This window comes from Leuresthes tenuis, unplaced genomic scaffold (assembly GCF_036924035.1).
Source record: "Leuresthes tenuis unplaced genomic scaffold, fLeuTen1.0.hap1 SCAF_6, whole genome shotgun sequence".
Classification (NCBI taxonomy): Eukaryota; Metazoa; Chordata; class Actinopteri; order Atheriniformes; family Atherinopsidae; genus Leuresthes; species Leuresthes tenuis.
The window spans coordinates 20,461,280-20,482,261 of record NW_027325360.1 but is presented as its reverse complement, the minus strand read 5'-3'; the positions used below and the strand labels follow the sequence as shown (position 1 = coordinate 20,482,261).

Sequence of the window (20,982 nt, the reverse complement as noted above, 5' to 3'; positions counted from 1 at the left end):
GGGTCTTATTCGCCTGTTTGTATATAAAACACAAAGCTAGATGAAGTTAATTTGAGTTCAGTTAAATCTTGAGGGATTCATCATTACATATTTACTGGGTGAGGCTGATCTTGCTGTAAGGTTCTACCCTCGTCCCATTGATCTAGTGCGCATGTTCACTCCCGAGGTTACAGGACGTGCTTCCATTTGCATAAGGCCCTGGGCAAGGTTCTTTCCACCATTGATTGGCCTGTCCATGAGCGCCCTGTGCCTTCTCACATTGATCACTTTGTTTTTTTCCCGGAGACAGTGCTACTCAGAGTTCAGCTGCAGCTCTGGCATATCAGACCTGCCGGAGGAAGAGAGAGCGACTGACAGAGAGATAGAGAAAGGGAAAAGAAACAGAGGGGCAAGTACGAGTCACAGCACATAGATGAACAACGTTGAAGCTAGTATCCTGATGATTTTGCATGCTATTAGACTGAAGTTTGAAATTAATTAAATAAATCAGTTAAAAATGTTTCCCTACTCTCTCATCATTGCCTTAACATATGCATTCAAGCAAAGGAAATGCTATGCAACCCTAACCCTAGTTTTCTGGGATTTTTTTCAGCTTTTCTTTAAATCTTGTTTTCTTTATTTATTTATACGTACATATATATATATATGTGTGTGTAGATAATATGTTAATATCCTTTTTTTTCCTGAAGGTTGAAGAGGTGCAGCTGCTCTTATTAAAGATTACATTACAGTAGAATTTCATTAAAAAACATTAAAACTGATGTTTAATAATCTTTTCATATCTGTTATTGTTACATGAAAGCCTATCTATTTGCGTTTTGATTTGTTCATATGCGCCACTGTGTGTTCCATCATGGCGTCAGTGGCGACGCAAGGCTCAGACTCCCATGATGCACCTCTCCTCTTTGTTCTTCTTTGTGAAAGCAGTGTGCGGCTTTGTCTGCCTTTCTCGTTCCTCCCAGCTCGTTGCCTCAGTTGCAAGGTCTTATTCTCTTCTCTCTTTCTACTTGAAACCTTTCGTTCTTTCTCTCAATCTTTCAGAGTCATTCGGCACTTCTGCCTACTTTTTTTGCTAATCTTTTTCATTAGTTGTCTTTAACTGACCTCCTTAACAAGTAACCTACCTCTCCTCTTACTCATTCATTTTTTGCCCCTTGCCCCTGTTTTGAAAATGTCACACTGCTCCCTGTTAGTGTTTTTTTTGTGACTCTTACTCCCCTCTGAGCTTTTTTTGGTCACCGTCCCTCTATCCACCTTCTTTTCCTGCTTCTCCCTTCTCTTGATCTTATGTCCTCATTATTATTCTCTTTTGCCAGTTCTTTGCTTTTACCCTTTTTCTTTTTTCCTGATTCATCTATATACCTCAGCTTCACATCATACAATGCTTCTGTGCCTTCACTCGAGACTATTAAACATGTTTCTTTTTTTTTAAACCCAGTATAACCCATTTTCACATTCTTACTTACAGTGTTAAGAACGAACCTGAAGGGCTGCATATTTTTGTTAAACCTTTAGACTGAAATTGTGGTCTAAAGTTTAGAACTCAACGTCATCTCAAATGTCAATAATGATCTTTCACACTTCTCAATTCTTTTTTCCCCCCAAAGATGCAGTTTTAAAGTACATCCAGCAGTTTTTTCCTCAGCTCTAACTTGTCTTTCATTATCTCATGTTCTCTGTTGCCACTGTGGTATTTCCATGCTTTCACCTGCTGTGTCTGGGTATGTCAGCTGGTTACGACCTAGGTCACCTTCAGCAGGGAGGGAATACAAGTGCTTGACGTGAGGTTTGAATGTGGTGAAGATGACATGTTGACAGCTCAAATGAATCACTTGTCACATGTCTTTTTTTGTCTGCACCCTTTGTTAATTCTGCCATAAGAATGCATAGAATACAAGGAGGAATCTGGAGTTTGTGAATTTTCACACCAGTGACACTCATTTTGAACACTTTGCATCCAGTTTTCTCCTGTCTTTCTCTTCTTTTTTTTTTACTTCTCTACCCTCAAGACTCTGGATGTTCACAATCTGTGGCAAGTGTATTAGGAAGAAAAAGTTTTCAGAATTGAAAGGGAAGAAACAGTTGTTTCTGAAAAGTAGTGGGGCACAGCGAGGCGGTTCGTGGTGCAAATGTCAGTGAACTTTGTGACTCCAGGGTTGAAGTTTAAACCCTCTCTCACTTGCCTGGTTCTGTGTGTCCTTCTTGTCTTCTCATATTCTTTGTTTGACTTTTTCCCCTTAAATTCTGCATCTGCATCCACTCTGGCCTTCACATGCTGTGTCTGTCTGTGCTTTAAAAACCTCACTCAATTCACTGTTGGTATTCTGTGTTGTTTAGTGCCTTGTCCTCTCCAAAAACTTTCAGTCCCAAGATCATTGAATTTCTTATTATGCTTGTTTGTAAGATTTTGCCGTGTCAGTGCAACACCTGCAGATGGTTTATTTTGTGTACATGTATTTAAATGGAACTCACATTAGATGGGAGTAATTTCAAAGGGTAAAGAGGCTGTTAATGTTTTTCTGCCCTTTAAGCTTGGTATACTCCATGCAGTCTATTCAGCTGATGTATTACCAATTCTATAGCCTTCAACTCTTAGTGAAAACCTTGCTTAAATCCTTTATAGCATTTCCTAAAAAAAAATTAATGGATTTATTTTGGTTATGTACCTGCACTTATACACTTTTAATTTTTTTAAGCCTGGAGAGCTGACAGTGAAAAGAGATGAGCTGTTTTATGTGCCGCTTTAAGGCTTTATGTGCTGTGAAATACGACAAGGTTATGAAAGACCAAAAGACAGTAGGAAGAGGAACGGAGAAGGAGAGTGTTGAAGAAACTTCTTTGATGTCTTAGAGTGGAATGTGGAACTCACTAAGGGGAAGGCCTTGTCCTATGCTGGGAACTTGAAACTGAATGTTCTGTCTCAATTTAAAAGAAAAACTGGCACACATGCACATATTTTTATTTTCTCTTTTTTTGTGTAATCATGTTTTAGTCTAAATGTTTTTACTTCAAGGATGGGTGGGCATTTTACTCCAAAGTGCCCCATAGTGTCCTATGTTTGTTTTTTCCTTCATAACTTGAGACATTAATCTGTGATTGTTCAGATCAGTTATCAGACCAAACAGTATGTGTGGGTGTGCACGTGTACATATGCTTGTGGGTGTGAGTCCATGTTTCATACATAGTCACTTATTTATTAGATGACTTCATGCACAATGATTCCTCTGGACTCCTCTCCTGTTGGCTGTCATGCACAGCCCGGCTCTACCCTCTCACTGTCTTGCTCTTGTAGCTTTGAAGATTAAGTGTCTTGGTGGTGTCAGACAACTTTAACCCCCACTACCAACCTGATAACCCAACATGTGCAATACACCCACATCCTACATACTCGCTTGTTAACTACATTCTTTCTCCTTTATCCCTTGTGTTCCATCCCTCTCTTTCCTCTTTCCAGTGTTGTGCACTCTCGACTTTACTCACCCACCTCCCTGTCTGTGCCTTCCACATGTAAGGCCATTTTTCTCGTGCATTATGCTTCTTCACCTCTCACCTATCTTCTATGTTTTGTGTGGCTTGGCATGGGTTAGTTGATTTGGTCTGAGTTCTCTTCAATGAAAACACTAGGGGGCACTGCCTGTCCTTTGTTACCCCCCTCTTTCCCTTAGCAAGCTTCATTGATGTGTATTTTTGGTATGCTTGTGCATTGTCTTTGTCTGTGTGCCCATGTATTTGCTCCTTTTTGTGCTTGCATTTAATTCAAAAGCATACCTTGTCTGTAAATGAAGACAGAGACCTTCAGATAGACTGACAGACATGAAGTCAAGGAGCAGTATGTCTCTGGTGGGCACCAGAACTGGTGCACGGTGCCCACCTGCCCCTCCCCTTTCCCCACAATCACCCTCTGTTTGGTGAACCCAGAGGTGTGGGTTAATGAAAAGGGCTTGGACCACAGAGAAGAGCGACAGTCCTCTCCCAGTCACCTCTGCCCACCTCTGGCCCTCAGAGACCCTCTCTCCATGACAGCAACCACCCCCCACCCCCACGCCCGCCCATCTTCATGTCACTCCCACTATGCCGGCCTATGTCTCCTGTATCGCACCATATCGTCTGGCTGCTTATTAGTAATGCTTTAGTATTAGACAATGGCTGATAAACTTCAACAAAAAGTGGGCATTTTTGTGTATAATGGGGGGAAAAAATGCATTAGAGACACATTAGAGAACCCTGTTTACTCAGAAGCAGCAATTAACACAAGAGACCTTGATTATTTTTGGGTTGGGTCAAGGAGGAGCCAGAACCCGAATAGAGATCAGGTCTAGACACCAGAATTGGAGAAGAGACAAAGACAATGCAGATCTTTATTTCTAGTCTTTTTGTCACACCACTTGCTGTGGTTTCTCCAATTGACCTCTAGTTTTTGTTCTTTTATTTTTTCATTCTTTATTTTTATCGACCCCCCCCTCTGGTCCCTAACCCCACCCTGAGCATGTTCTCTTGCCTCATGTATTCTTAAGTCTTCTAACGAATGTGATTGTTTTTGAAAGGAACTTTGAATTATTGATTGTTATTTAATTCTATAGCACACAGACAGCTGATAAAGGATGTTTGATAGTGCTAATTGGCAGCTCCCATCCATGCAGTGTGTGGTTGATGGTGGGTTGGGGCTGGGCGAAGTGAAGCGCTGTTATTGTTTGGAGGTGTCAAACCCAACACAGAACAAAGAGGATAGCAGAAATGTGCTGTGCTCGCCCATCAGTACTGAATGCACCTAAAGTTTACACACTTACACTCAGATATGTACGTATTTTATGTTGTATTTATATATGCATAAGCATGAACACGCATTTCTGTCCATCTACACTCATCCACACACAGCAGCACGTTACCTGGCATCACAGTCTATCCGCACTCTCCTCCACACACATACACACAAACCCCCTACACACTTGCATGGCCATAGAAATATCAGTTTGAAAGTGACAAGATAATCACCACATTCAAACTTACCTTCAGCTTTGTGTAAATGCCTCTTTCTCTGAGATAAACTAATAAATACATTTTATTTTCAAATGTACTGCACTGAAGGCCCTAATTACCATACGCTGACAAAGACCTGACAGAGGTGGAATAGTTAAAAAGGTAATTTTACTCCATGTAGGACTTTGGATAGGGAAAAGGGTCAGTGAAACACCTCCCACATACACACGCACGCACATCGTCTCCACCTTTCTTTAACGGTTTATTCCCGCTTTTTGAGGACTTTTTACATGATTGACTGACAAGGTCTTTTTCTGAAATAGCATCTTCAGTAATAAGAAATAATTGACTCCCTAATCAAAAAAAGGGTTCATAGAATCCACAAACCCAACTGTAATCTTCTGTGGCATTTCCAGCAGAATTGATAGTCCTTATAGCTTCAGGCTCTATACCACTTTGATTTAATTGGGTTTTTTTTTTCCAAGATTAATAGTATGCTTTCTACTGAATCGCGTGGTTTTGCTCAGTATGTGTTTAAAGTTGCTTGTGTGTGTATGCACACCTCATCCTCCACTTTTGTTTTTAATCAATAATATCACTTGAAAATTATTTTATTATGTGTGTGTTATGTTTTCTTAAGTGTTATTAATTTTAGATGTAATTCATAAAGGGGAAAAAAAATGTTGACGGCTCAATGTCACATGTCTGTTTGTGGAATACATGTTATGTTTTTAAAAAGATCTAATGAAAATTGAAAGCCACAACTTTTTATTTGTATATAAAATATTTTTATTTGTTTTTAAAATATTATATAATTAAAGCTGGGTCTTTCCATCTTTACTTTTTGATTATGATTTTGGGTAAACAAAAGTGGTCAAATTGTGATGCTTCACTTTGTCAGTTTTCTTTAGATAATTCAGCTCATTTCTATCTTCTTATTCTTCACATTAGGCATTTTTCTAAATCTTTTAGACTTGTGTCCTGACTTCTTTGATCATAAAAATACATTTTATACTGCCTGCCTTGAGAACTTTGTCAAATTTGTTATATGGCCTCAACACGTTCTCAACACACTTCTTTTCTGACTCATTTTTCCACTCCTTAAAAAGCAATTTTGAATGATGGCTTGTGGCAATGAGAAGTTAATTTCAGATTGTTATATATTGCCATTAATTCCAGTTGGCCCTCTATAGCTTCCCTTACTCTCTGTACATCCTTCTTCTGAGTACAGATGGTTCACAGAGCCTTTCTTTTCCTTCGTTATTTTTTGTTTTTCCTTTTTTAAATGTTCAGTCTCTTTTCTCTTGCCCAACAGCACAGGAGACAACCAAATATTTAGGAGTAGAAAATGATAACTGAAAGGAAGGACGCTCTTTGTCACTTTCATTAGTGCCGTCTTTTACCTCTTTTCCCCTCTCTTTTTTCCTTTAACTTTTTGATTCTGTTTGTCCGCACAGCTCAGAGGTGGGTTGAGTGGCCATAGAAGTTTAATGGAAACATCTCCTTAGAGAACTCAGACTGTTCTGCTCTGAAGATACCCCCCCACACACACACACGCACACGCACACACACACCTGATTTGCCAGTAATGCGCTGGACAGCAGGCACTTGCAGATTTGTTGTTTTTGTTTCATTTTATTTTTTTCCTCCTCCCCCATTCACAGCTGAGGTGAAAAACAGTCCTCCGAAATATTTGGTAGATTTTGTGATAAGCAGACTTTACCCTTTGGAAACACATACAGTAACTGGACTTCATAGTGACTTTGTGCAGCATAAAAAGGAATCTGTGGGTGGGGGGGAGTGTGAAAAGAAAAAAAAATCAGCAAATGTTTTATTTATTTATTTATTTTTCTATAACAAGAGATTAAAAAAAGTGACTCAATTGTTAGAATTTAGCTCTGTTAAAACGTCCTCACAACAAATTTAGAAGAATTGAGTGAAAACTCCACATCATTGCTGGGTGAAATTTTCTCACTACACCCCAATTTAGAAATGTTGGTATGTATGCCAACTCTGGGCACAGTTAGTACAAGAAATCAGTGTTTATCGGCCCGTGAGGCTGTGTGCGTCTGTGTGTCTTAGAAATGGACAGCAGTACCCAATGGATATTTAACACATTAGCTTTGGCAGAGCCGAGAGTGGTGTGAAAACACACTGATTTCCTAAGTGGCAATCATATCAGCCTCACCATCAGAGAGGCAGCAGAGAGCAAACATCTGTGTGAGTGTGTTTATGTTTGTGTGTATGTATGCCCATAGTTTAGACACTAATTCTGACTCTTACTGATTTAGATGTGTATTGTAAACCTAGTTTATTTGTGTGCATGCAACTTAATAGGCTTAAGGACTTTATTTCTAATAAATGTTTTGTTTATTATGATATTCTCCAGTGTGTATTTATTCCCGCTGTTTTTATATACCTGTCTCTCTATGTGTACTTCTTTCCTGCTCAGAGCTTCCTCATTCTTTTTTACTTTCAACTTCTCATCCTCTTTTACCACTTTATACCTGCTCTGCATATGTATCCGTCTCTTTTTCCATCTCTGTCTATCAGTGGTGGGCTGTCTCCTCCGCGCCAGGGTTCAGGGATCCCTTGGACTTCGTTTATGTCAGTATCAGCCTGAGTTACAACACAGAGGTCTCAGCCTCCTCCTCCACCCACCCTCGTTAGGACTTTTCGTTTCCTCCCTCCCTCCATCAATCCCATTCTCCCTTGGCCTATCCGTCTCATATCCAGCCGAGAATCACCCAACCAAAACTATGTTAAAACAGGGTCATCCCCTAGTGTACACTTAAAGGCTGTCCCTTTAACCTGCTCTGAAATACTTATGGCTATTATTATAGCTTATAAATCATTAAGAAAGTTTAATTATACAAAAATTTCATGGTGGAAATGTGCAAGCTGACACATGGGAAGGGGAATTTAATGGGCCAGCAAGTCCCAGCACCGTGAGGGAAAATATTGAGGTTAGGTTTCTATTTTACAGCATTGCCGGAGGGTTAGAAGACAAGGAGAAAGACAAAAAAGACACACTTTAAGCGCAATGGACAAAAAGCAACTGCAGATGAGGAGGCCTACAGTGTGTCCAGAGCACATCAGTAACTTATCTTCTTCACTCTGTAGATCATAGTTTGTTAATATGCCCAATAATTTGGAAAGAATAAACACCTTTCCACACCAAATATTTCCTTCTTTTGTAACTGAAAGACCTTCTAATCAATTTGGACTTTAATTAGTTGCCATATTTAATATTTGTATTGAGAAAAGTCTAATTAGACCTTAATATTTGGATATTTTTTGTTATCAGCTAAAAACTAGAGAAACACCCTCAACTAATAATGTCTGTAAACTTTGTCTACTTCTTAATTGTGTCAGTATCAATTCAGTGTGAGTTTTAAATGAGTAGCTTTATATAGTTAGAACAACCAAAGCAGTGACTACCGATCTTCACAGTGACGGTGTAATTTGATCTAACTGTTGGGAATTCATATTATTAACACTTATCACTGTGCAAATATCAATGAGAAGGTAATTAAACTCTGTTGCAGTAGCATTGACGTGCTGCTATATGTTTGAGTGGCTGCTTATGTGGCTTATATTTTAACCGTTTGAATTTAATGCCACTGCATAAAAGAGCTTTCAGTCAAGTGGAAACCAAACGGAACTTAAGAATTTGGGAGCTCATTATTTTATAGAATTTATATCACTCAGAAAGAAAAAAGGTTTATGTAGAAAATGCCTAATTATGTGGGCAATCATAAAGAGAAAAAACACTTAGCAACAAACAATAGCAAAGGAAATGCTCAATAGCAAATGCACAAACCAACTCCCTTACACATCAAACTCTTTCAATGGTTTTTTGAAGGAACAATTTTTTTTCCTATTACTGGGAAGGTTGCAATACTTAAAGGGATGCTATTATTCGTCTGCATTCCCTTACTCACTGCACAATCCATCCATTCCTTCTTCCCTCTCTCTGTCCCTCCTACCTGCCCTATCTCACTGCTCTGCCCTCTCTTCCTGTCTTCCTCTTGTTTTCCATGCGGGCACAAGCAGGGCGCAGCGCCGGCAGTCGGCAGGTTTCCTGGCACGCCGCTCTTCATCCTCTAGCTTTTGTTTCCACCAGTGGACAACCATTCTCCACCTCTGCTGTGTCAGTAAATATTTATTGGCCTTCCTTTTCCTCACTGCTCCCACTGGTGTTGGTTTGTATTTCTGTGTATCTCTTTGCCTTTAGTTGTATAAATGTGTCCAGATTGCAGATTTAAACACATGTAAAATCCTCTTAAACTCAAACACGGATGTACACCGCCTCCTATCACCCAGTGTCCCGTGCTGTCCTTCACAAAATGTAGCATTCACCCCCACCCCAATCCCTAATCGCCTCTTCATCATGCATTTGGCAAACATCCATAAGAGGAACAAGGCAAAAGAGGAGGAAGTTATTGCAGTTTTCTCCTGCTCTCTCCCTCCACCCCTCGCCTCAGCCAGAGTTCATGCACTGCAAAGTCAGAGAGGAAAAAGCCCTGAGAGTAAATGCACATGACCTCAGTGAGAAAAACCCCTGCACACTCCCTGAACACCAAAGGTTGCACATACACAAATACACTCCCTCTTGCTCCCTGGAGGCCCTCGGCCTCGTGCTACAGAGGGCTTCCTTCCTGCGGTTAAGACAAAGGAAGCTAGGGACCGACAGGAGACCTGGGGCCGCTGCTTCAAAGCCACAGGAAGCGCTGGTGTTGTCTCTTCCTGTGGAGGGTGTTGGAGCGTGGGGGGCCAGCTGCCTGTGTTTTCACAGCCAGGGATGAACAGATAGGAGTGTGTTTTGTGTGTGTGTCACACTTGGGGTAGGTAAAGCGGCTCAACACAATGTACTGCAGCTTCTATCTATCTCTGATTGACCTGAGATCAATTGCTTGCTATATAAAGTAACTTAATAAGGAAAAAGTAAGAGACATAAACAAACACATACATGTCATTCTTGAGATTAATCCATAGGTGATTAAAGGCCATTTGTCATTCATTTAGAATGAAAGGTATCTGAACAGGTCACCATGACAGCATAAGTCTGCCTTTATGTTTGTTTTCCCTTTTGTAGCCCTTGCCACTGTCTCAGCAGAGCCCAGACATGCTTTCAGTAAGTATGTTTGTGTTCTTGCCCTTCTTCCAATGTTTTTGTGTAGGGATTTATGGGGGTGTATGTGTTAGTGTTTCATGTGTTTTCAAACCTTCTGCTGCGCACCCACATGCATGCATGTTTGTTTTTTCTGTGTTCGCCCTGGCTTCTCTGACGCTCTCCTCTTACTCTCTGGCAACAACAGGACAGTTAATCAATCAAATATTTAAGCAGTGCTTCAGTGCTCAGTGGGTAGTCCTAGATTATCTGTGGCTGTTGGCAGTGCACGAAGCAGCCACATTATCAGCCTTGTCCCTGCCTAGCATCGTCATGGGGTGCATCTTCCTCATGCATACACACATGCACTCCTCCTTCCTATTGGCCTCTGCTCAGTCCTGCTCACTCACACTAACGCTGTAGATTTTTTTATTCTACATCCTTTTTTTCAGTCCTCGCTCATTTTCTGTCATTCTCTCTGTATTCCTTGTTTCCCTCTCTCTTGTTTGCTGCTCTCTATTTGCACTCGCTCTCTGTGTATAATTGTGGCTTTTCAAATTGACTATCTGACAGTGAGCAAGGCCCCTTAAAGAGCTCTCATCTTTCTGTCTTTGCCTGTTTCTCTCTTTTCTCTCGCGCTGCATTCTTTCTAGGGATGAGTCTGCCTATCTCCCCGCAGGGAACTCCATTGTGGATTACCATTCAGTTTTCACCCAATTATCTTGTGGCTTTCGCTGTCTTTGACACATAATTATCAAAGGCCTAAATAATTGTCTTTATTATTGCCGGTGTTTAGATGTAGCATCAGTGGAGCAGTTGTGAGCAAGGGAGCGTCACAGGGGGAGGAGAGAAATGAAGTATTTATCTCAACCAGAGATTAGCTTAGCATGCTGTTAAATGATGTCTCGTTCCTTATTTCAAATCCTCATCCTGATAAATAAGCATGATTAATATGCCCCCTTTCCCTCCTTTATATGCGTTCTCAGCGCATATCATGCTCTACGTCAGCAGTGAAAATAAGATTATAAACAACAAAAAGGCTTGCAATTAGCTGGCTTTATTGCAGGAAGCATCTTAAAGCGCTAAACACTGTATTTTGTTGAGGACCGTATTAGAGGTCAGATACAAGATACAAAGGTTAGAGAAAAGTCTTTGAGTATATGTGACTGCATGTGTTTTTTTGATCAAAATTTATAGGGTTTGACTATTTCCAAAGAGCTTGTGAAAAGCTGGATTTAGTTAAATTGTGCCGACCAGGGGGTCAGAATCTATTATTTTTGTTGGTGTCTATAGCAACCTGGACCTCTTCAGATCATTTCGAGGTCTCAGTTTATTTAGAGTTTGAGTGTATGTGTGGTGGATTGAATTCAAATCTACATCATCAGTGTGACTCGGCTTTGAGGAGATGGTTAAGAGGAATATGAATATATGTGCTGAAAAATTTACAACGGATTGTGCTCAAAAATCGCATGGTCACAGAAAAATGGGGTTTACATTATAACTGCGTTATACTTACAAGCCTTTATGGTGTCAAAGATGGGTGATTGGTTGGGGACAGACATCCCATCAAGGTACTTTCTGCAGTATGGATGTCGCATTTCAGGTCCAGGACTTTGGTTCATATTAAAACCACGGTGAATGGTATGCAGCGCTGCCGTAAAATCCTAAACTTCTGCTTGTGTTTTAGGAACACATTAAAAGCTCTCATGCTTCATGGAGTCTGTTCTGATGTTAACGCTATGGTCTGTTCCACCTGTGAAGTGAGCTGAGGAAAAGGACAATTTTCCTCATGGGAATTAATAAAATGTTTATAATTGTTCTTGGTTGTGCACATCTGTCTGTTTCTCATCTGTCTTGCTTTACCCTTTTTATTGTTTTCTTCGTTTTTATCCTTGCCTTGCACTTCTTATTTCCCTCTGTTTTCCTACTCTTCTTACAGTCCACCTGAGTTTACTCAGCATATCCAGCTGCTCCAGCATTAAGGGAAAGGCCAGGAGAAAGGCGGCAAATGTCTAAACATCTGTGTGTTGTTTTTTTTTTATTTTTTTCCAACAAGTATTTCCACATGTTTCTCCTCTTTTTTTCCTCCTCAGATACAGGACTGATCACAACAGCTGGCTTCATTCCTTGTTAAAGCTGCTGTTTGCAGTTGCATAAGAAATTAGCACATTTAACATTCTGGATATGCAATACATGGCTAACGCTAATATGCTACATAACACGATGAGTCATATGATAAGACAGCAGAGATTTATGTCCACTCTGAAGCATGTGGCTTCATGGTTTTAAATGTTGGAAGTTATGCTGCATGTTGGATTATGCATTCAACATGCTGCTAACCACAGTTGTCATTGTGGCTTGTAAAGCTTGGGACCCAGCGTGTGTCAAAATGACTGTGGCTTAGGACCACACTGCAAATAACCTTCTCTCAAGGAGTCATTGGGAATCTCTTGCAGCACAAGTGTTACTACAGCTAACTGTTTGTGTGGAGGTATAGCAGCACCGAAAGCCATCGCAGGGAGTCACTCAGTTTTGGCAGTTGGTGTTATTTGGTGTTTGACCGTCACTTCCTTATATCAAAAGATATAGTGTACAAGCTTGTGGTAGAATCTTGACCACAAAGTGGATTTTAAAAAAGCAAAGAAAAAGTTTTTTTTTTCCTTTACTCTATTTTAACCAATAAAACAGCAAAAGTTATTTGATGTATCATCCTCAGATATTATCACACAAAACTATTTTCTCTTTTATTTCGTGCTTTCAAATACCTTTTCAGGGTCAGCTTCTGAGTGAGCTCCCACGGTGCAAAACATATTTTATGTTAAATATGAGGCAGTCGCCACAAAAGTCAATGAATCGCGTGCACTGGTTTGTTGACTAGCTTTGTTCATTGAGTCCTTTACTCTCGGTTTGGCCATAGATTGCAGATATAGCTGTTGCTGTGAAGTTACTTTGTTACCTCAAAATACTAACAAAAATGTTATTAAAGGCAGGGAGGCGTCTTTTGGTACACTGTAACATGTTTACTTTGGCACCTGCTAAAAAATGTATGATAACGGCACAAATTTTCATATATCAACACATCCATTGAACCTTAACTGTGTTGCATGATTATTTGTTTTCTACAAAACAAACTAAAGGAATGCTTTAAGGATAAAAAATAGGAGCAGTAAGGGACCCATCTATATACTTGGAAATAAAAAAAAACTTGTTGCATTTTCTGCCCAGACTTGGACGAGGTTTTTCCACTGAATTGAAGTCATGTGTTAAGTGATTTTCATAGGCAGTCAGTCCTATGTCTGCTGTTTTCTGGACTTTGCTAGTAGCCCTTAACTCAGTGATGGGCCCATTTGGCCAGCACAATAAAACAAGACCGTTGACAGACACCTCCAGTTGTTAAAAGTTAAGTTTGCTACTCTCATGGGCCCAGTTCTCTAAGAGGAAATCTTTTCTACCAAGTGCAGCTGAGGAGGGTGCAGAGTGAGGAGTTTATGTATCAGTGTATGTGATTGTATGATTTTGTGTGAATGAGCAAATGCTCCTGTGCATAACTGTGGTGTGTGTTATTTTCCTTTCTGTCCCTGCAGTTGTTCTCTTTTCTCTTTATCCTTTCATTTATACCTCCCTTCTCAGTCTACTGTTTTCTTTGCCATAGTGAAGATGCTCTAATCGAAGCTTTATCAGCTGAATGATGTATGAGTCTTTAGTACCTCAATAGATTCCATTTATCTCTATATACTCCCACTTTAATTTGGCTGGGCATGGGAAGATGTTTTCAAATACCTAGCCAAAGCGTTCTCTTTGATAGCTACAGCTATAGCCAGACATTTCTCGTGAAAACAAAGCTTTGTGCTCATGGGTCAGCTGAATTTAGTCTTTGTATTTAGTCTTATTTAGTCTTATGTCAATATTAAGCCTGTTCTTATATGCAAGCATTATGTAATTGCAGATATTCTAAACTCTGTTTGTGGATACCAAGCCGTAAACACCAAAATCTAGTTGTCCAGGGAACTACTTTTTTTTTCTTCCTCTACATAACACTGAAGATTAAGCTTTAAAATGGTCATTCACCATTCAGTAGTTACAATTTGTGTTATTTCGCAGCACTATATAGATCTCTTTCCCCACTTCACTAAATAGTAAGTGATTTTTAACCTATTGTTGCAAGTCATGTTCTCTTTTCTTCCCATTTTATCTTAGAGCCAAGCAGAGTGAAACAGCTTGTTCCCAAGGCCTGGCTATAGTACTCCTTGGGGTCAGACCAACGGTGTGAGAAGTCTATTGTAGTGTGGTAACAAGTCCTTTGTGTGACATTTTCCTTGGCGTTGACATTCAGAGGGGAATAGGAAGACGGGCTTGCAAACGCCACTTTCTTTGTGACATGTGAAGGGAAAGGGTATTAAGCATAGGGACTGAGGTATTTGAACGTGCACGGGGAAGGACATTTGCGCAGAACGTGACAAGGACACCCTATAGCGGAGAAGTGCTCTTTCACATTTCACTTTATAACATTACATTATACACCAGGTTGAATCTGTATCCTCCGGTTTCAAAGCTCTGCTCTGGGCAGACAGTAAGCTGATAGTGCACGTTGAGTTGGGAGTATTTCTTTTTTTAATTAGGAGAAGAACTACTCTTATAGCTGTATCTCAAATGCTTGGATGTGAATACAAATCAAAATGTGTGATTTGTTTTCCTTGAAGTTTTGTTTCTCACGAAGTAAAGTCTCTTTGTCACTGATATGTTGTCTAAAGCAATGGTATCTTCATGCTTGGCCTAACACAAGTTTTATTTTCTTTCTGTGCCAGATGAATCAAAGGGAAATGCAGGTGAAGAATAGAGTGTGCGCTGTGGCTCTCACTGACTCTGCTCACAACATCTGGCTACAGGAGACCAGCAAAGGGACACAGGACTGGATGCAGCAGGTAAAAAAAAAAAAGCACCCCCCCCAAGGTAAAAAATAAATCACCTAGTGGAAGACAAAAAAAAAAAAAAAAAGCTTTACAGGGGTCCATCCATGAGCTCATATCTCCTCATGTAAATTTACCTCTTCTCCTATTTCCCTGCACGACCCTGCTGAGCCACATGGGAACTCCTCTCATACAGCTACCCTTAGAAGTTCTGGACAATCATTATTTGTGTGTTGTTTGAGGCAGTTAACCCTGCTTGTGTGTGTCTATGCAGTTGTGTATGCATTTTGATCAGATGTGCTTATATGGTAAGTGTGTGAGACAGAATGCACGTGCACATGTGCATTTGTGTTGGTTTCATTTTAGAATTTGCCCTTTTCTCGTGTGACCTCTGTGCCATATGCATCACCTGGGCTCACTCAGTATGCACATACAGATGAGGACCAGCCAAGACCAAAGCTGCTGGTGAGCTAGAGATGCAAATGTCATGTGCCCCCGCCACCACCGCCACACACACACACACACACGACCACACTGACACTTACCTGTATTTGTATTACATTGTCTTTTATCCATGGCCTTTTGTTTTCTATTTTTCTGTCAACTCCAGCTCTGTGTGTGTGGTTTGTGTGCTCAAGTACATTTCTTGTCTGTGAATGTCTATCTATGTTAGTTTGAGTTTTGGGGATTCTAGGTTATACTGCCCCCTTATCCATGTTTGGGATTTCTTATTTTTGATTTATCTGAGTCCCTTAGGGACATCACGTGATTGGGATTTGAAGGGATTTTCTACTTTTGATGATTACACAGAACAATGAATTTGAAATGTCCTTCAATGTCCAGTCAGATGAAGGGATTCACTCCCATACTCACTAACCTACTGTCCTTTTGGGCTGAAGAAAGAGAGGGGCCTGCCTAATTAAAGGAGGGAATTGTGTTGACCTTTGTTGTTCTGTGCCATTAAAATAATTTTTGTTCATTCATCTTTTAATGTACATTTTAAATTATCACATAGTTGTTGTTGTTTTTTTAAAAGAACCTAAATTTTGCAAAAAATGCATGCTTTGGAGGAAGATGAAAACACCTTTTCCAAATAAGTTCTGATGTAGCAAATGTGTAACTAACATTGCTGCTTCTAGAGAGGAAACATGCTGCCATGAAAAAATAATTATATTGTGCCCATTCAGTCAGTGGCCTTTACGTCTTCCAGTAACTCGACACCTTCAGGCTGAGTGTATTTAGTTAAAGATCAGCGTGTAAAATTTTGCAACATTGCAAATTGCAACAGGCTGGATAAACATTCATTTTATCAGACAGTTTTTAAGTTATCTTCCAAAAGTTTGATTGAAATATTTTTTTTCTTTCTTTTTTAAATTATGCACAAAGCATCAGTACCCGTTATCTTTTCCAATTCAGTGCTAGTTTGGAGAGGATATACACAAACCCAAATCTTATTTTGGAGTATATGTGCAAGGTTTACATTATAAGGTCTGCTTGCATTTGACCCAGAATGCTAATGCCTTGACTCCAGATTGAGTTAAAAGCTTCCTTTGTGGGCTCTGTTCCTGATGATTGTGGATTTGATTCAGAGCCAGTCTACTTGTACATATTGGTGCTGTGCAAAACTTACACAGCCGCAATGAACTTTGATATCAGCAACTCAACTTGTATGTAGCTGGATCTTGAACGTAAACAGTCCTCGCATTAAGCACTAAGGTATGGGTGGAAATCACACTCAGGAGGGTCAAATCTGATTCTGAAGCATATCTAAGAACGGTGTTATGTTGTTGTATAGATAGGATGTCCATATGAATGAGTGCATGTGAGGTTGGGGAACCCCAGCCAGACACCGCTCTGTTCTCATTGGACAGAGATAATTCCCACCCCTTTGGGTTCAAGAGGTCAATGGATAGTGAGATGGAGGGATCAGAAGAGTAGATAAGAGAAGATGGGTTTTAGAGATCAGTGCCTGCTGAGCCAGGTTACAGAGACCAGATGGGTCAGACAACGGCCACCTCATGTCACAACAAGGTTGCAAAATGCAGAGTAAAGTTGATTAATACGAAAACTAACGGAGAATAAGCTGAAGAGGATACAAAAATACTTATTCATGGACTGAGACAGAAAAAGACAAAAAGTGTGAGAAACTTTCATTTTTTAAGTCCTATTGACTGCCAATGAGAAAGCACAGGATAGCGCTCAGGAAAAGGAAAAACAAAAAGACAGGTACAATATGAATGGAGTGAATACTGATGGAGTAGGGAGCATGAAGAGATGTATGTGGAGATAGATGAGTAGCAGTGAGGAGAAGTGAGTGTGAGAGAGAAATCCAAATGATAGTGTACAGCTGGCAGCCTGTCACAGTCTCCATGGTGTCTCCTGTCACTGTGCTGGCCTGCTGTCACACTCTAGTGGCCTGCCCAGAGTGCGCACACACACACACACACACACACACACACACACACACATCCACCCATCCACTCACATACACACACGCGCACACACACACACACATTGACAGTATCACTATGGTCATGAATAAAGCATCCTAATCCATAGAGATTATACTGCAACTGGAGGAGGTTGGAAAGACAGTCTCAGAGAAAGTGAGCAAGAGTTGATCTTCAGGACTTCTTCTTGAGAAGTTAGTTGCAATCTGTCATGTGTGTTATAGTTTAGGAGACTTCTGTGCACATAACTGCACTGTTTCTCAGTCTTGTGTGCTTTCAGACTAAAGAGATACAATTTTGCAGTTGAATGATGTCGTTTGTGTATGACACTTCTAGTGCATATTGATGTTTAATCCTTGTATTAATGTTTTACTCATTTGATTGTTTAGTCCAATTGATCAGTTGTTTTACACATGGCTTGTAAAACTTTAATTGTGTTACTGAATTTGAGCTAAGCCTTTATTTTTAGTATGCATATATATGTATATATATATATGTGTGTGTATATGATGATGATGGCTCCTTTAAATTAGTTTTCCATTTGCATTGCATGCAGTGATTTATGTCGTCAGTATGTGAGCACATGTGTGTTGTTTAGTAAGAGACTTAGCATGGGTTCCACACTAAACTGCATAATGCAACAGGTTGAAGATCTTGCACAAAGATAAACACGTTTAACTTGTAGATAACAAGGGAAAAACCTTTTCTCACAGGTTAAGGGGGTTGACTTTACTCACGCCTCTCGTTTCCCCTGCCCATTGGTCAGCTTCATTACTTAGCTGTAGCCTCAACAACTTTAAGGGATCTTTTTAGAATCATATCTCATGGTAATATTGCTGAAATAACAACATTTTGCTTCAATAGAATGCATTGTTCCTTGCAACAGCCTTGAAGAGTATGTAGATTTATATACTGTATGTGTGTGTCCATAAGCGTCAGAAATCCAAACACACACAGAGAAACCCATGAACAGAGTTGTGTGGAAAGTCAGATCTATTTACATGTTTGTTTCTCTGTCGTCCTTTAGTTCAATGGCACCATTGATCATTGGATGAGTTGCTTGAAGTGATGATGCTATGCATCAGAGGCAGCCGATGTGATGTGCCATCCTTTTGTCATGTCGCCCTTCTCTAATCCCAGCCAGCAGGCCTTGCCTTTATGTGACTGCTGTTATGCCTCTGGTCTCCCACAGCTCTGGGGCTTTGTGCTGTGTGTGTGTGCATTTATGCAACGGTTTGTGTGCACATGTGTGTTGTTGCCTTGACAAATCTATTCAAACCTCAGCTTCCCTGCTTCCATTGGTGGTGATGGTGGAGTTGTAGGGGAGGGAAGAGGGCCCTTTTGAAAGACTCCCCTCCTTTCCCTCTCTCCAGCCGCCTTCAGCCCACCGCTCCACAGCCCAGCTGACATCTTCCTCCAGACAGACTGAATGAATTAAAGGAGATACAATGAGACACTTGATGTTGCAGTCAAGGAGCCCCATTGCTTCTGTGTTTCTCTGCACAGCTCTGCCCTCAAGCCCAGACTCAGAAGAGAACACATCTAGGGCAAAGCAAAAGATCTAAAAATACACAATATGCCACTGTTTACCAAGATGACTTCACATCTTCCCACCAACACTACCCCCCTAGTCATCTCCCCCTTTTCCCCTCTCATCTTTCTGCTGATCTTTCCTCAACCTTTGTGGCTCCTCATTTTCTGTATCTTTTCCAAAGCTTGGCATGTTTGATTTACTGGGTTGATGGAATCTTACCTATCAGCTCAGTAAATCTTATCCTGAAGACATTTGGTACAAGAGTGACTAAAGCATTTCTACCATTTCTATCATTTACGAGGCAGATTCAGTGTGCACATTAATTTCTTATCGATTCTCCTGGTTGAACAAGTCCGATGTACAATGGCCCTTTTCATACACATTTCCCAGCTTAATTTGGTTCATAAAATTGATCATATTTATCCTATTCTATCTTACATGCCCAGCTGTCACAATGCAGAGGACACTTACATTCAAGGGCATCTACACTGAATGTCAGGTCAGACTGCACCAATGTCAGAATGTATAATAAACACCAGCGTCAGAGTGCATACTGCCTTAGTAGCTATACTTTTTATGCTTTTAAATGAGGTTTACAAAACAGTTAGAATGTTTACAATTTTCATACAGTGTGCACAGTTATCTTATAATGTGTCTCTGTAACTTTTCATCGTCATGTGAAAAAAAACAGAAAACACAAAAATGCTACCAATAAACTATTTTCCACTATTCATTCTTGCAATTACACCCAAAAGATACAGATGTTTGCATCTAGTGGGTTACTTGATGGATTATAGATAGTTTAAATTAAGGATAAAAGTGGCATAGTTGGACAATGGCATAGAACAGTTTGTTTTGTCATTTATTTGTAGCAATCTCAGGACATCTAAAAATGCACTTCTCCACTGACTTTGGAAACTAGAATTGGTCCTTTTAACAAAAATGATTTACTAGATGTTCTATATAATTAACCTCATGCCTCCGACATCCATTGACCACTCTTCCGTGGAAAATCCCAGAGTTGCAGGATATTTGATTGTTCTCTTACATGTACTGTCCTTTTGAAAATCATCACTTTGACTCAGCCATTCTGTAACCACTCATTTCTTGTTTTTGAGATATTCCTTGGTGAATTTGCTGGTGTTCACCTTCAACTTTAAGAGAAGTGACCTTATATTATCTTAAAACTGTTTTCGATATCAAGCAGAATTCAAAATTTAATCCATACTAGCAAGCTACCCAGTCCCTGAGGCAGTGAAATAGTCTCCATTATATGGCCACTTCCATGACTTTACAGAAGATACAAGGTTCTTCTCTTGAAAACTGTTTTTGGTCTTTGCCAAACATGTTAACTGTTACTATGACTGAAAAATATTTTAGTTTATCACTCCACAGCACATTATTCTGAAAGGCCATGTTTTTTTCCCCTGTATGTTCACTGGAAAACTGTATTTTTGCTCAGCAAAGGCTTTTCCTCAGGCTGCGTCTGATTGTGGACACATGCACTTTGACGCAAATAGTTGACAGCAGTTGCACAGATGAAAAATCGGTGGTTCTTTGAGACTTCTTTTGCATTATAGGCTCCGTTCTTCGAATGAATGTGCTGTGTCGTTCAGGTTGAAACACACACACAATATAGAGTTTGAATATTTGGTATTTAATTTAGAATTCATTGTACCACTGTTTAGTTTATGGACCTATTTTTTCTTTTTTACATAAACACATATGTGTTTTGGAGGTTCTAGAAGAAGAAATTTCAATGAGTGAGTCCTCTTTAAGGGGGTTTGAGAGTCAGTGTTGTCGCAGTAAAGAATGCAAAAGCACATATATAGTATAGTAGTATGTGTGCATTTGTGTGTTTGTATTTGAGTCTGAAGGGTTCACAACACTACACATCTTTGTGGGAGACACTCCCCCCCGAAATGCAATCACTTACCCACACACACAAACCTATATGTGCACACCAGTACGCACAGTAATGGCTGTCAGGGGGCCAGGGTG

General features: G+C 40.1%; 1 protein-coding gene across 2 annotated transcripts in view; it reads left to right on the top strand.

Annotated features, from left to right (window-relative positions):
- The window catches only part of arb2a (ARB2 cotranscriptional regulator A), a 137,279-nt gene that overhangs the window by 73,150 nt on the left and 43,147 nt on the right, over positions 1-20,982 (top strand). For both annotated transcript variants that reach the window (XM_072388127.1, XM_072388126.1), the window contains exon 9: positions 14,896-15,012. In XM_072388127.1, the coding sequence (XP_072244228.1) occupies positions 14,896-15,012 (117 nt within the window). The remainder of the gene's footprint in view (positions 1-14,895; positions 15,013-20,982) is intronic.